Raw genomic sequence first — 14,119 nt, forward strand, 5'->3', positions numbered from 1 at the left:
TGTACCTCCCAACTCGATGTACAGCGCGAAGGCCCAGTCAATGATGCAGAATATCACCATGGTGCTGAACATCCTGAACGAGCCGCCGACTAATGTCCAGCCACGGAAACTTGAGGTGCTTAGTTCAATTGAGCGCTTCATGCATCAGAGTGTGGCTCCTATTGTGCGGAAAGTTCTGTCAAGCGCGGCTACGGTATCCCCAGCCGCAGTAACGGCGGGGTCGTCCCCATCAATGACAACAAGTGTTGCAACGTATTCTCCTAGTGCGCCACTCTCTCAAGGCAGCGTTGTGGGGGTGTCTAGCAGCTTCAGACAAGGCTCAGGCAACCAGTATATTGGAGCTCGGTGGGCATCTTCGAACTCGAGCTTCAGCGACATGGACACTTCACGGCAGCATTCACGTGGCATATTTGCAGATTTGGATGCCGGTGACGCTAACGGCCAGAATCGAGTGATGGATGGATTGACAGCAGTCGGGAACAGTCCGTGCAACGCGACGTACGATCCTTCGGGTTATGCGCCAGTGAGAGCGGAAAATGATAGCCAGCCCGACAGCTCGATGAGTCAGAACATGGTGTATGAAGCTCCGTCGATGAGCTTGAAAGAGTCGAGCACCTTATCTCTGCCCGCGTTAGAGTCTCGCCCGTCAACAATTCCCGACAGTCACCTTTCCCCTGGTGATCCAGGCAACACGCGAGATAGCAACAGCAGCAAGGTGATGGATTCGGCCAGCGTCGACGACGATTTCTCGGACTTTCCCGTGCTGGAGTTTGAAGACCCCGTGGCTGATGGCAATAGTTTCGTGAAAGAAAACAACCCGTCCAATGCCTCGAGAAAGCGCGGAATCGAAGACGTGTGATTCGATCGCACCCCCGTCAAGCACCGCGTGTGTGTGGCCTCGCTGGACTTTCAGTGCTAATGCCGACGACGAGCTACTGGGCCATGATACCGCGGTACATTTTGCTATCCTATGAGAATCAAGACACCAACTGAAGGCGTGCGTGCAGTTGCTGTCCAACGTCAAAGAGTCCTGCTCGCTATGAATGAGCGAACGAATCAGCCAAAGTGTTGTGTAAGTGTTTTCGTATTTTGCATTAACTTTTTTCTTAAATATCTCGCATGCGTTCCTCCTGCTTCCGTGTTGTGATAGATCGGGTGAGGTGTGCCATCACGACACCGAAAGCCGAAGAATCGCCCGATGTTCATATTCATACCCCCTAACGAGCCAGGCCCAGAGCGAGATTCACATGATGCGCTTGGCTGAGAATAAACCTCGCACGCTCGCCGATAGCGGCAGTGCGGCCGCCAGCGAAGACCGTGCTGGGCAGGTCGTTCCACGAGCGGTAGTTGATCTCCACTTCCATGCCAGGTTTCTTCTCAGCCGCAGCGTCCAGCTCCGTCGCGAGGAAGTACCGGGTCGCCGAAGCCACGCAGTTCTTAGCGAGCTCCTCGTTGCTGGAAGCTTTGGGGGCGGGAGCTCGAGCGGAATGTCTGCGCTCTCCACGCCTGGGCTGCGGCAGCGGTGGGGTGTTGATAGTATATCCAATAAAGTAGTAGCCGACGACCTCGTCCTCCTTGGCTTGGGCTGCCTGAGGTCGGACGATCTCGGGAAGAGGGTGGAGGGTGGCCACCGACGGTGTGTGCTGCAAGGTCTCCACTAGCTTTCGGGTGCGGCTGGCCACGAAGCTCGACCACTCGGCCAGCGCTTCCTCGTTCGGTGCACGCAGCTCGATGGCGATGTGGTGGTCGTATCGTACAAGCACCTCAGTCGGGGTGAAGAGCTGGTTCCACGACGACGGGTGGCTCAGACTGCGACGACGCAGGTCGTCCATGATGCGCTGGCCGCGCGCGAACTCCTCGCGCAGCACGCGCAGCGTCGATAGGTTTACATTTACAGCGGTGTTGACCGCAGGGAAGCCCGGCGTGATGATCGGCATGAGGTGCGCGCGGTCGTGGATGTTGTGCGCCGGGTCCCATTGAACGCCGTTGTCGACCTTGCCGCCGTTGGACGGGTGGGCCACCAGAATGGGCGTCGGCCAGCGCCAGGAAGCGAGCACCGAGAAGAACCGATGCACGAGCGACGCCACGCTCGCGCGCGGGAACATTTGGCACACGAAGCAGACCAGCAGCGCCCACGAGATGCCTCCGAGGTAGCCGGCCTTGTTCGAGTACAGGCCGCGGCGTCGGGCCCATAGGCGGATCACGCGCAGAGTCGACCGGAAAACGCTGGCGTTGGGCACCAGCTCGAGAATGAGCGAGGCCACGCGGGCCACCGACAACGAACGCACCGAGGTCGCGTCCATGCCGCGCATGACCTGCACGTCGTCTCCAGGCAGGAACGGCAGGTGCTTAGGCACGGCCTGCTTCTGGGCGTAGCGCGCGAACAGCAAGTCCACGCGCACGCTGCTGAGCTGGAACGACAGCACCGGAACCGCGGCCTTCCTCCTCGCAACGAGGTCCGACACTGACGCCTCCTTGCCCAGGTGTTCACACAATGAGCTGAAGAAGATCTCGGACGTGATAGCGTGCGGCATGAAGGCCACGACGTCCAGATCCGACTCGGCCATGCCGACCTTGAGGTGCCAACTGCCCCCCAGCAGCAGCGTGGCGGTCTCCGTCGACTTGGTCTCAGTAGCTCCTTCGAGCGCGTCCAGAGTGCGACGCAGCCAGATGTCGACGATCCGCTGCAGCTCGTTGATCACGAGGTGCTTGGCACTCAGTTGCTCGGGCGTCGGCAGCGGCGCAATGGCGTTGACACATTTCATGAGACCGTTAGTGCTGCGCAGGTCGTACTCGTTGGGGGGTGACAGCTCGGCCGGGACCACAATGGGCACGACCCGACGCAAACCGAAGGCTGCACTGCGCAGGATCTTCAAATAGGCCACCTGGTCCTTCATCCGGTGGTTCACGGGCGATCCGCTGGGCAGTGGCGGCTGCTGCAGGGTCTTCTGTCTGTCGGTCCTCTTCTCCGTCCAATTGGCGTGGCACGCCTCGAGCGCGAGCTGCAGAGGCTCCGCCGTCTGTGCTTTCTTCTTGGAGACGGGCGAGCTTCTGGGGCTGGAGCTTGTGCTGTCAGAGCTATTTGAGCTCGAGCTCGAGCTGGAGACGGAGCCGACGTCGTCGCTGCTGGCCGTGGACACGTCGTCGTCGTCCCAGATGTCGTGGCTGCTTGAGCAGCTCGTGCGGCCTCCGGAGCAAGTGTCGCTGTCATTCTTGGGCGAGTCGAAGTCCGGCACCTTGGGCGTCTGCAGCGCCTGCTTGAGCTTGCGCGTGCGCTCGGCGTCTCCCCAGCACAAGCAGTTCATAATATATTGTGTGTATTGCAGAGTACAGTCGGTCGAGGTGCTGGCTTGGCTTGCTACTGTTCAAGATCAAGATCAAGTTGCAGTCGGCTGCTGTAATAAGGTTCCGAAAGCAAACCACGCTCGGCCCACGTCCGCAATGTAAAAGTGTCGGGATGGATCGGCGGCGCTGGGCTTTTCGCTGCTCCTGTTGCTGTTGCTCTTGTGGCGAGTACAGTAGTGCAAGACTGTAGGGGATGTTGGTCAAAGGCTCTCTCTCTGTTGCTTTCAAGCCGACAACCGACTCGACAGTCTTGCAGCCTTCTGGTAAAACAGCCTGCCGCCAGCGGAACCCGCAGTCGCGTCAGCAGGTTCAACGATCCGGCGCCAGACGGTGACAACCGAACGCGAGTGACAACGCGAGCCAAGCAAACGGCGAGGCAAATCCGAGACTGCGCCGAGCTGATGGCGATGGCGAAGATGATCGGGGGTGAGAGCAGCGAGACGAGTGCGGACGAGCAAGTCTTGGACTGAGTGAGTGAGTGAGCGATGTGACTCTGGAATCAAGTGTAAAAGTGGCCACGCGCAAGAGACCCAGACGGACACTATTTATGTCCAGAGGACCTGGAGAAGAGCCGAGGCCAAAATATACAAAACCAATTTGAGGGATTGGGAGTTTTGGCAGGAAGGAATAGGGGGCGGAGTTTGGTTGACTCACACCTATGGCGCCATCTGCGAGATGGCAACCGTAGAGGCGCCTTAGCTGGTCTTTAGACGACAAGATGCCGCCGCTGCACATTGAAGATCAATGGGCAGGCATTGCTGCTGCGAGGCTTTCTTACCTCTGCCTTTGGTACATGTAACTGCGTGCCATGTTCTGGTAGGGATGCACAGACGCACTGACTCTTCCTTCCTTCGGACAAGCGCACGAACTCAGGCCGCAACCTTACGAACCAGAATCATCCGCTTCTGGGGCAGAATGGGTTGTGGTTTTTGATGGGACGATGATTTGAGAGGCCACGACTGCGCGCTGTGCTGTTATGCCGGGCGAGAGTAAGCAAGAGTCAACGCCAGCGAGGTGCTGTCGGCAGAAAACTGGTGGCCACGGGGAGAAGATGCATTTTTTGCCCTTACACTTACTTTCGTTCGTGGTCGTGAATCTGGATTCGGTTGCACCCAGTTACGCGTAGGTAGGCGTACCGTGGCTCTGGTATTTCGCGCAACAGCCTGTCGTCGTCGCCTGGTCATCGTCTCATCAACTTTTACGCTGAGGGTGCCGGCAATAGAGCGCAGCTGGAAGTGCCGGCAATCGTTCTTGCGTGCAGTCTTAGCGTTGCTGGTAAGCCTGGATATCCTGTAGTGGATCATTTTGCGCTGGATTGTGACGAAAAGTACTGTACGCGTCTCGAAATGTACAAATCGCGGACCACTTCAACTTGCCGGCCCGGCGCAGGCCTCGGCGCCGTGTTCACGCGATGGCGTTCGTTGATGCACTGGGGCACATGGCGTTCTCGAGGGCCAGGCCCCGCCACGCTCGTTCGCTCGTGCGATCAGAACCTCGCTCCGGGAATTGCCGGCGTTGCCGGCACCGGCACGATGCGGCGCGAGGTGCCGCTCGACGCTCGACGGCCGGAGTCGGAGCCGCGGCAAGACTGGCAAGAATTCTTTCGCCGCAGCAGTCCGTCGCACGAGAGCACGAAGAGCTCCGCTAAATCGTGGCCGGCGTGGCGAGGGACCTGCTTTGCGACACCGGGCTTGGATACAGAGGCCGGACATGCAATGCGAGCACGCGCGTGCGACCGCGGACATCATGCCGGCGCGAGGCCCGGCCTGATGAAGGTTGCACCCGCTCCCTCCAGTCTGGAGTCCAGACGGCCGCGCGACGAGCAGCTAGCACAACGCGGCAATGCCGACGACGCTCGCTCGCAGTCGCGAAAAATGCGCGTCGCCATTAGCCAACGTGAGGTCAGTGTCCTCACGTCCGAGCCTGTCCAGGCTGGACAAAAGCAGCGACTGACGGACTGCCTTGTCTTGTGGATTCCGTCACCTGGCGTTGCCAAACTTGTCGCGCTGGTGACCGACTTGGACTCATGTTGCCGGCAAAGCGATCACCAGTAAATGCTACCAAATTCTGTTGGGGACACGTTTGCAGCACGCGAAGGAGAACCTATTTTTCAATCGCTTTCATTTTCGCCAGTTTGTCGGCGTCAATACAGTAACACGGCCACAGTGTCCGATACATGGAGAACGGTGGCATCGGTTCGGTTAGCCATTTCAGAAGCCTGTTGCTGCGTTGTCGGTGGCCAAAACCTGCCGCGGTCCACCAAAATGCTGCTTGGATCGATCCCACCTCACCGCTGCGTCTCGCTGCAGAGAGGACGCTTCAACTTCAAATCGTTATTGATACTTTCTCGTATGACCTGACGTCAGCCTCTCGGCGCTGCGTTGCATGCTAAAGTCTATCGGATACCGGGACCCACCGCCTATGCATTTAGACGCTGACCGCCCAGCTCTTCCCAGTCCGACTCGCGGCCTTCTTCTTGGCCTGAGCCTCCTCCTCCTTCCTCCGCTTTTCCTCCTCTAAGCGCCTCAATCGCTCCTGCTCCTGCGTGAACTGCTCGAGCTCGGCTGTGGCCTCTGGGTGGAAGTGGCAGACATCCTCGAAAATAAGCCGGCGCAGCGTGTTCTTGTCCATGTTGCCCTTGTTTTCGCGTTCGAACGAGAAGTCGAACGCACTCGTGGCTAGACGCTCCGATCCCATGTCAACGCCGTCCGCGCGGCACGGAGCTAGGAACGGGTGTGCGATGGCCTCGTCCACCGTGATGCGCTTACGCGGGTCGAACTGCAGCAGCCCCGTCATGAGATCTAAAGCCTCGGTCGGAGCATTCGGACACACACTGTTCAGTGGCTTGGCCTCTTGCTTCTGCTGACGCGCCATCCACCGCTTGGCCTTCATATTCGTGACGAACCCCATGTCGTCGGGCGGCGGACTACCCACAAGCTGGAGAATCAAATGCAATTGATGCACGTGATCGTGACCGGGGAACAATGCCTTGCGGGTGAACATCTCCGCTATGATGCATCCCACAGCCCAGAGATCGATCGCGGTAGAGTATCGACTTGCCAGCAGAAGCTCGGGTGCACGATACCACCGGGTCACCACATATTCAGTCAAGGCCTCATCCAATGCAGCTTCCCCGTCTTGGCTCCTTGGCGTGCTGCTCCCATCGATGCTGCTCGGTGTGACCGGACGGATGTCGATGCCCCGTGCCAGTCCAAAATCGCAAAGCTTAACCAGGCAATCGCGGTTAATCAGCACATTCGATGGTTTCACATCGCGGTGAATAATGTGCGCAGAGTGCACATATCGCAACCCGCACAGCAACTGGTACGTGATGAAAGCGATGTGGTCGCTCGAAAGTGCCTCCGGTGAATTGATAACTCGGTGCAAGTCGGTTTCCATGAGGTCGGTGACGATGTACGTATCCTCAAAGTTCGCGAGCGAAGGGGGCCGCATTACGTCCAGTACAGACACAACGTGCGGGTGACGCAGATGCCTCATGAGCCGGATCTCACGTACGATGCGCTTCGCATCCACAAGGTCGTCGAAGGTACGCGGGATGTTCTTGATAGCCACCGAGTTCCCTGTGACTTGGTCGCTTGCTGCAATGACGACTCCGTACGCGCCGTGGCCGATAGCGCGAATTAGTTGATACCGTCTGTACACGCGGAACTTGGTCGACGCTACTGTGAACGTGTACATTTCTTCCTCCTCATCCGACGACTTCTTGTCCTGCTTTTCGGCAGCATCTGTGGCCTCTACCATCTCGAAGCCACCCAGTGCGTCGTGGGAATAGCGTTCAGATACCCGTCGACCTGAGCCCGTCTCCTTGTGCAGCTCCTGTAGCCTATCGAAACTCTTGCGATGCCTTGGCGTCCTTCCACTCTGAATTGGAGTACTTCCATCTGCTGAAATCACAGATTGCTCTCCTTCCTCACCCATGCTCTCATCGCCATCTTCGCCCATCGAGTCATCCTCCTCCATGTAAGGGGCAAAGCTGATGCTAAGCTCCAGACGTCCACAGCTTTCGTTGTCACACCCTCGTGCACCCTTCTCGAAAGTCTCAGCTCGGTAGATGTCAAACCACTTCGGTACAGCCACAGATGCAATCTGCTCTTCAGTCCCCTCGGACGAACCCAAGTAGTCTGCCAGGTTTATCTTGGCACAACCAACAAGTTCGTCACCGATGACACCAAGGCTCCACACATCGACGCATAGTGTAGCTGTTGAGCCTGGAACAGCGCCGGAGAACTCCAGGTGCAACGTTTCAGCCCAAAAGGGTCCTTTACCGCTGCCACTTTTTACTACTCGTGTCGAGTAGGCCTTCCAGCAACCGACACGGTTCAATCCATCCGTGCTAATAGTCGTCACATCTCTGCTGCTTGTACTGCTGGTGTTTTTCGTTCCAGGAGCTTTGGTCGTGAGGTGCGGGAATTCATTCAGCCCAATAATCACTTTGTATCCACTGCCTCCACCTGTTGCGGGTTTGCGTCTTCGGAAACTCTCGCCCGATATACACACCACACGAATCTCGCCTGGTGGACATGTGCTGGCTTGCCGTTCACGCTCTCGAGGCAGCGCGGCCAACGTTGGCCCCTTCGCCTCACCCGTCACTGGACCTGCTCCACTGCCCCCGCCATTGGCAAACGCTACCGCCGCTGCTGTCTTGTCCGCAAGAATATTAATGTGGCTAATGCGTCCATCAGCTTCAAACCGCAGCTCGTGCTTCCACAAATGCCTGAATCGCCGTCCACTCTCCGCACTTCGTATCGTTTCCCGGCCCGACACGACCGCAAGATCTCCACGACGCGCCACGTGCTCCACTTCATAGTGTGAGACATCCATGGAGCCATGAAAATTGGCAAAGAACGCCAACATACCCGAGAGTCCGTGATACTCGCCCGCAATAGGGACACTCGGCGGATAGTTCGACGTCAACGTAATGTTCGGGTGCAAACTCGGCATCAGCAGCGCAAAATTCCCTTTCCTCGCTTGAATACAGCCCCACGCGTCGTAAAACATGTTCAGCTCCACACTGACGGGTGTGCCCAGCAGCGTTAGCGTCTGTACTCTGGGTCTCCTCGGTGTGGACAGCGGCGCCAGCATCAGCGTCTTCCTCGGCGAGGCCTCAATCTTGGACCCCACCGTCTTCAGCCTCCTCTGCGCCTTGGGCAGCACATTCTGCACCTGGTCCACCACTGCGCCCAGCAGGTGGATCCACAGCACGCGCTCCAGCTCGCTGTCCACTACAAGGTGCAGCGGCTTGCTCTTCTCCTTGGTCTTGACGTGGAAGCCGTGCGGCCGCCCCACATTCTCCTTATCCACGGCCGTGACAGTGTAGCAGTGCTTCTTGTCGATCACCACAGAGCCCGAGCCTTTCCCAGCGCCGTCCAGTTGCAGCTGCTGCTGCTCCAGCTCCAGCACTTCGAGGTAGCGGCCGCGAGACTCGAACACGCGCAGCGTCACGCCGTCCAGACTCAGGTACACGTCGTCCCAGCGCGGCAGCCAGTCGCCTTTCTTGCGGGCCGGCCCGTCCCAGTGGATGGGGATCAGCTGCATCAGCAGGTTGGCGCCCACGGCGTCGGACAGTGACGTGGCCATGCCCGACGCCGCGCGCTTGTGCCGTCGTTCGTGGGGCTGCTGCGGGTCCAAATGCGGCGCGACCGGAGCCGGAGGAGGGTCGGGAGATGTGCCCGCGTCTGGGGAAGAGAACGAGCCCCCACCCACTGGCGGAGACGCCGCGGAAGCCTCCATCAGGTCGGCGCGGCGAGCTCACCTCAACTCACCTGGGACCAAATCAGTTTCGAGGCGAAAATAATGTTCCTAAAGTCATAGAAGAGGGGAATGATCCCCGGTAGAGTGACTGTAGCCATCTCGATGTGGCGATTGAAGGACAGCGAAACATGCTGCGCTTTGTATGTCAAGGACCCCTACCCGCGCCCAGCTTGACCGTCGCGCATTGATCATCGGTAGCATGAGCTCGCGCAGGTTCGTGGAGCAGAGCGTGGTGACGTCGCTGGTGCCGCTGCTCAAGCGCAACCTGGCCAAGCAGCCGCCTCCGCGCCATGACGCGCCGTTCGTGGTAAGGTGGCGGGCGTCTAATCGAGCTGAGACCGTCCAGAACTTCCCCCAATTGACAACCTGTTGCTGTTGCGGATTGCTTGCTGCCTGTAGCGCGCGAGCGTGGCCGCCGTGTTCCGATGGAGGGAGAAGGAGCAGCAGTCGCTGGAGCTGCTGTTCGTGCGGCGAACCGTGAACGAGAAGGACACGTGGAGTGGGCAGGTGGCGTTCCCCGGTGGCCGTCGCCAGAAGAAGACCAAGATGGATCTCAACGCGCTGGACGACATCTCCGGCGAGTGGACGGACTGGGAGTCGCTCAAGGAGACGGCACAGCGCGAGACGATGGAGGAGGTCGGGCTCGACCTCACGAGTCCGTACGTGTGGTCACTGGGTTTGTTGCATGTCCGCTATTGACTAATATGACGTTGTGTGCTGCTTGCTACCTAGGCATGTCCACTGGATCGGCAACTTGCCGCCTATCAACACACACCTGCGCTCGCTTAGCGTCAGTACTCATGGTAAGATGAACGCATTACGTGGTGGTTGAGTTCGCTAGTGCTGACATTTCGTCTGCATTCCCCCAGTCTTCTTCATTGACGTCGCAGCGGACGAGCACGACTACAAGCCCAAGGTGCAGGAGTCGGAGATCTCGGACGTGTTCTGGGTGGACGTGCAGGAGCTCTTCAACACGCGGCGGTACCAGATTCTCTCCTACCCGCTGGAAGACAGTCTCATGAGTCTGCGCATGCGTCCGCAGATACTGGCGCTGGCGAAGAAGATGCTCGGCAACATGCAGTTCGACTGCATCTACCTGCCGAGACCTGGCCACGCGCCGCCCGACGACGAGCGGATTCCGGCCCGCGAGGTGAAGGACTTTGTGCTGTGGGGGCTGACGCTGCGTAGCGTGGTGGAGCTCTTTAAGACGGCGGGGTATCCGCTGCCCATGCGTCCGGACGCGCAGCACTTCGACTCGAAGCTGCTCGGCGACATTATCCTGTACTGCATGCGTTACCCGGACAAGGTCATCGCCGGCACCGCCACGCTTTCGGCCATGCTGCTGGTCGGCGTCGTGTATAGCAACCTGTAGGCAGGCAGGCACCTTCAACGGCACCCTTGGCGTCGATGTCTTAGTCAACCCGAACGAATAGTGTACTGGTTCAACGCATTCATCTCAATGAATGTCCGTCGCTGTTCGTTCTCAAATTCCGGGACGGATCAGAAACATCGATTGAGCGCAGCGGCAGATGGCGGAGTTTTTTGCCGAGCATCTACCGTTGACGCTCAAAGCGCTGGGGCTGAGCCGGCCACGGTCTTATCGCCGGCAGCGGACCAGCCTCGCCGGATTCTTTGGCTTGCTTCCAGAAAAATCAGAACTTTGCCTTCACCCTGCACCGCAACTCGATGGCTCCAATCCACTTGCCAATAGCTACAAGATGAGCTCCATAGACCACCTCCTGCTTGGTGAATCGCTTGTGCCGATCATCTCGACTCGACGGCAACCGGATCCCACGTGGGTCGGGCCTATACCAAAACTATTGGGCACATTTTACAAAAATTGATGTCCCTTATAATACATTCTCCAATCACAATGGTTCTGTAAACTCATCGCGTACTCTGATTGGCTAGAATCTCTAATCATAATGAGTAATTCCCGGAATTCTTCCACTGACGACGGCAGAGCCCTCGGCCGGAGCCATAATCGAAAACTTCAGTCGACAAGACAAGGAATCCCCTCCGATCTCCGGCCTTCCCTTCCGCTCTTCGTTGCTGCGTGAATGATGGACCTGAACAACCTCAAGAGCATGGCCAACCGGGCCGGCAACACGCTCTACTTCGCGGGCGCGGCGGCGGCCGAGATCGGCAAGGAGAAGGGAACACAGGCGCTGGCGGCGGCGTCCGGGGCCGCGGCCCAGGTCAAGAGCTCTCAGACGTACCAGAGCGCCACGGTGGCCGCCACGCTGGGCCGAGAGAAGGTCAAGACGTCGCAGGCCTTCCAGGTGGCATCCTCCGCCGCCACCGTCGGCAAGGAGAAGGCCACGACGGCGGCGTCCACCGCCGCGACGGTCGCGTCGGCTGGCCGCGTCAAGGCCGCGGGCGCGTTTGTGATGGCCAAGAACCGCATCGCTGGCTTCAAGACGGGCAAGTCGCCCAACTCCCCGCAGCCCGGCAACCTGCCGTCGGCCGAGAAGGAGTTCTACAAGTACGAGATGTCGGAGGAAGAGAAGGCGAAGAAGCGCGCGCAGGCGCGGCGTCGCGCCGAGAAGAACAAGCACCCGGTGTCGAGCTCCAGCTCGAGTTCGAGCTCGCGACGAGAAGGCAGTTCTAGATCGGCCACCAGTTCGAGCTCCAGATCTGGCAGCAGCAAGTCCAGTAGCAGCAGTAGTAGCTCCAGTAGCAGGAGCGGCCATCGGTCGGCCGGAGGCAACAGCCGACGACCTGGCAGCAGCAGACGCAACAAAGGAGAGCACCAATTGTAGGACGAACACGAAGCCAGAAGCTGCAACTCTTAATGTACTGGTGGTGCAAACCGTGAGTCATAAAAGCGTTCATGCGTCGTCTTCACTGCGAATGATGCTCGTGTGCTTTCGACTTGAGCGTTTTGAGCATCCAGTGCTACTACCGGTATTAGAGCCCCCCCCCAAAAAAAAACAGTAATAAAAGCAACGCTGCATCGGGTAACCCACCGATGGACCCATGTACGCATCGTCCGAACTCGCTGCAGTGCATGTATTAATCCCTACCGGTAGGTCTGTGAATACGAACTGTGGATGTGTCACCCCCGGCACGCAATGAATGCGATTTTGAAATAAATGGTATTCACGAAATGCCATGTAGTATTCAATGCGGGGATACTCAACGAAGTACCTCATTGATGCAGAACCACCTCACATCGCGTCATCCGCTTCATTCCGAGGCACAGTACTAGCTTACAGCATTCTAGCCTGGGCCACCGCACTGCGGATCGCATCACAATCCAACGTAAACTTGCGCATCGAGTCAAATGCGATCGGGCCGAGCGACTCGCACCGCGGCTCGTCTTGATCTCGACTGTAGATCCATACGCAGCCCTTTCGAGCATCCACAATGACGCCTTCGCGAGTCCCTGCTTCCATGAAGACTGCCACCTTTGCTTGTGCGTCTTCCAAGTTGTCCGTCCCGGTCAAGAGTTGCAGAACGACAGCGGGGACGCATGGAGGATACGGCAACTTCGACAGCTTCTTATCAGACATCATGCGAGCGAAGGTAGCTTCATCCATGTAAGCAGCATCGGGAACGAGCCAAGCACGCCCAGCCTTCGTTGTGAGCTGATAGCCCGCGGAGTGGAAAAACATGACACCTCCGATCTCTGGGTTGTGTCGTTTCCAGATCGAGAACTGTCTGCTCACTTCGCCTCGCTGCACTGATCCGATGCCGCTCATGGGGTAATCGCGCACGGTAAGAATGGGGGACACGTACTCCAGCAGAAAACGTTTTTCGGCGACTTCGTTCAAATCGGGTGGGGTAGTGAGTCTATACTTGCCTGGAACCGCGGGAATGCGATCTCCACCCGGTAGCAGGATGTAGCCCATGCTCTCCAGATGTCCTTCCGCCTCGAGTTGGTGCTCCATTGGTCCAGCGCGCAAATTGCCGTATGAGGCTTCTACCGATGATTCTTGTTCTTGCTGCTTTAGATTGATCGAGAACGAGCGACAAATTGACCGAAGACATATCCCACTGATGGTCCCCAAGTTTATTCTTGTGATTCTAGTTGAATCTGGCCTCGCGAAAGAGGCACAAACGTGCTGAATCTTAACACGAAATCTGCCTTGTTAGGCGAATAAATATCCTCGAGTGTGCGTATAATAGCACATTGAGTTTGGCTGTAAGCAGCATAAAAAGTAGGGGGCGATAGAGCGCCCTCCACTAACAGCTTGCGTGCAGCTCTGCGTTTTAAATATTATCTCTACTGATTTTGATGGGTTGCGGCACAATTTACCATCGATCAAGGTAACATCCCGAAGAAAAATATAGAAACTTGTATAACAGTGGGTCTCAGTTCTGGCAGCAGCAAGATAGCGCTCTTACAAATCTTGAAGGATATGAGCTGTGATTGGTTAAAAGTTTTTTTAACTTAAAACTCGGTTGCTATCTTGCTGCTGACCCGTTTCCATACTGCCACGATTTTGGTGCAGTATAGCGCCGGCAGCAGCAAGATGGATCCCACCTATTGCCGGACCGCCCCAGGAGCGACGGCAGCGGGAGCCGACGTTCCCCCGACGTATATGAGTCCTCCACAGGTGCTTTCGTTAGATCCGATAGCATTGGGCTGCTGGGGTTGAGCGGATCGACCGCCGCGGGGTCAATCTGACCTCCACCGACCCCGTAGCAGTGAGTCCTCGCATCGAAAGCATGTGACAACTTGCCGCAGCACGCTGCTGGGCACCTATAACATGTATATATGTATGAGAGCACTATGTAGTTGAGCAATAGGCTAAATGAGCAAGAAGACCACGCATGAGGCATCTTGCTGCTGTCGAACTGCAAAGGGGGTCTCAGTTCGTTCCGTCTCTGATTGGGAGAAATTTGGAGGGTTTTCGGAGAGCGCTATCTTGCTGCCAGAACTGAGACCCACTAACGATTCAATCAATCGGCTCACTATATGAGAAACGAGGCAGAGAATTCACCATCTAGTTACGTCTAGCCTGTCAATCTTTTTACGAACTGCGCACTACGCCGT

The 14,119-nt window shown here is 57.5% G+C and overlaps 7 protein-coding genes across 7 annotated transcripts; 4 read left to right on the forward strand and 3 right to left on the reverse strand.

The window, feature by feature from the left end:
• Positions 1-58: 58 nt before the first annotated feature.
• On the forward strand, positions 59-859 carry PHYSODRAFT_338251 (hypothetical protein; the record flags this gene model as incomplete). The annotated part of the gene is made up of 1 exon (XM_009536015.1): positions 59-859. The coding sequence occupies one exon, from the start codon at positions 59-61 to the stop codon at positions 857-859; it is 801 nt and encodes a 266-aa protein (XP_009534310.1).
• Positions 860-1,217: 358 nt separating this feature from the next.
• PHYSODRAFT_304981 (hypothetical protein) lies at positions 1,218-3,305 on the reverse strand (the record flags this gene model as incomplete). The annotated part of the gene is made up of 1 exon (XM_009536016.1): positions 1,218-3,305. One exon carries the CDS (start codon positions 3,303-3,305, stop codon positions 1,218-1,220), a length of 2,088 nt encoding a protein of 695 aa, XP_009534311.1.
• Positions 3,306-4,063: 758 nt separating this feature from the next.
• PHYSODRAFT_304982 (hypothetical protein) lies at positions 4,064-5,399 on the forward strand (the record flags this gene model as incomplete). The annotated part of the gene is made up of 2 exons (XM_009536017.1): positions 4,064-4,134; positions 4,508-5,399. The coding sequence occupies 2 exons, from the start codon at positions 4,064-4,066 to the stop codon at positions 5,397-5,399; spliced, it is 963 nt and encodes a 320-aa protein (XP_009534312.1).
• Positions 5,400-5,772: 373 nt separating this feature from the next.
• Positions 5,773-8,943, reverse strand: PHYSODRAFT_254625 (hypothetical protein; the record flags this gene model as incomplete). Its single annotated transcript, XM_009536018.1, has 1 exon — positions 5,773-8,943. One exon carries the CDS (start codon positions 8,941-8,943, stop codon positions 5,773-5,775), a length of 3,171 nt encoding a protein of 1,056 aa, XP_009534313.1.
• Positions 8,944-9,307: 364 nt separating this feature from the next.
• On the forward strand, positions 9,308-10,571 carry PHYSODRAFT_549045 (hypothetical protein). The gene is made up of 4 exons (XM_009536019.1): positions 9,308-9,424; positions 9,517-9,776; positions 9,850-9,920; positions 9,987-10,571. The coding sequence occupies exons 1-4, from the start codon at positions 9,317-9,319 to the stop codon at positions 10,487-10,489; spliced, it is 942 nt and encodes a 313-aa protein (XP_009534314.1). The 5' UTR covers positions 9,308-9,316; the 3' UTR covers positions 10,490-10,571.
• A 606-nt stretch (positions 10,572-11,177) lies between these two features.
• PHYSODRAFT_564130 (hypothetical protein) lies at positions 11,178-11,936 on the forward strand (the record flags this gene model as incomplete). The annotated part of the gene is made up of 1 exon (XM_009536020.1): positions 11,178-11,936. The coding sequence occupies one exon, from the start codon at positions 11,178-11,180 to the stop codon at positions 11,877-11,879; it is 702 nt and encodes a 233-aa protein (XP_009534315.1). The 3' UTR covers positions 11,880-11,936.
• Positions 11,937-12,329: 393 nt separating this feature from the next.
• On the reverse strand, positions 12,330-12,971 carry PHYSODRAFT_523758 (hypothetical protein; the record flags this gene model as incomplete). Its single annotated transcript, XM_009536021.1, has 1 exon — positions 12,330-12,971. One exon carries the CDS (start codon positions 12,969-12,971, stop codon positions 12,330-12,332), a length of 642 nt encoding a protein of 213 aa, XP_009534316.1.
• Between the last annotated feature and the right edge of the window lie 1,148 nt (positions 12,972-14,119).

The sequence above is a fragment of the Phytophthora sojae genome (genome assembly GCF_000149755.1).
Source record: "Phytophthora sojae unplaced genomic scaffold PHYSOscaffold_9, whole genome shotgun sequence".
Taxonomy (NCBI): domain Eukaryota; phylum Oomycota; class Peronosporomycetes; order Peronosporales; family Peronosporaceae; genus Phytophthora; species Phytophthora sojae.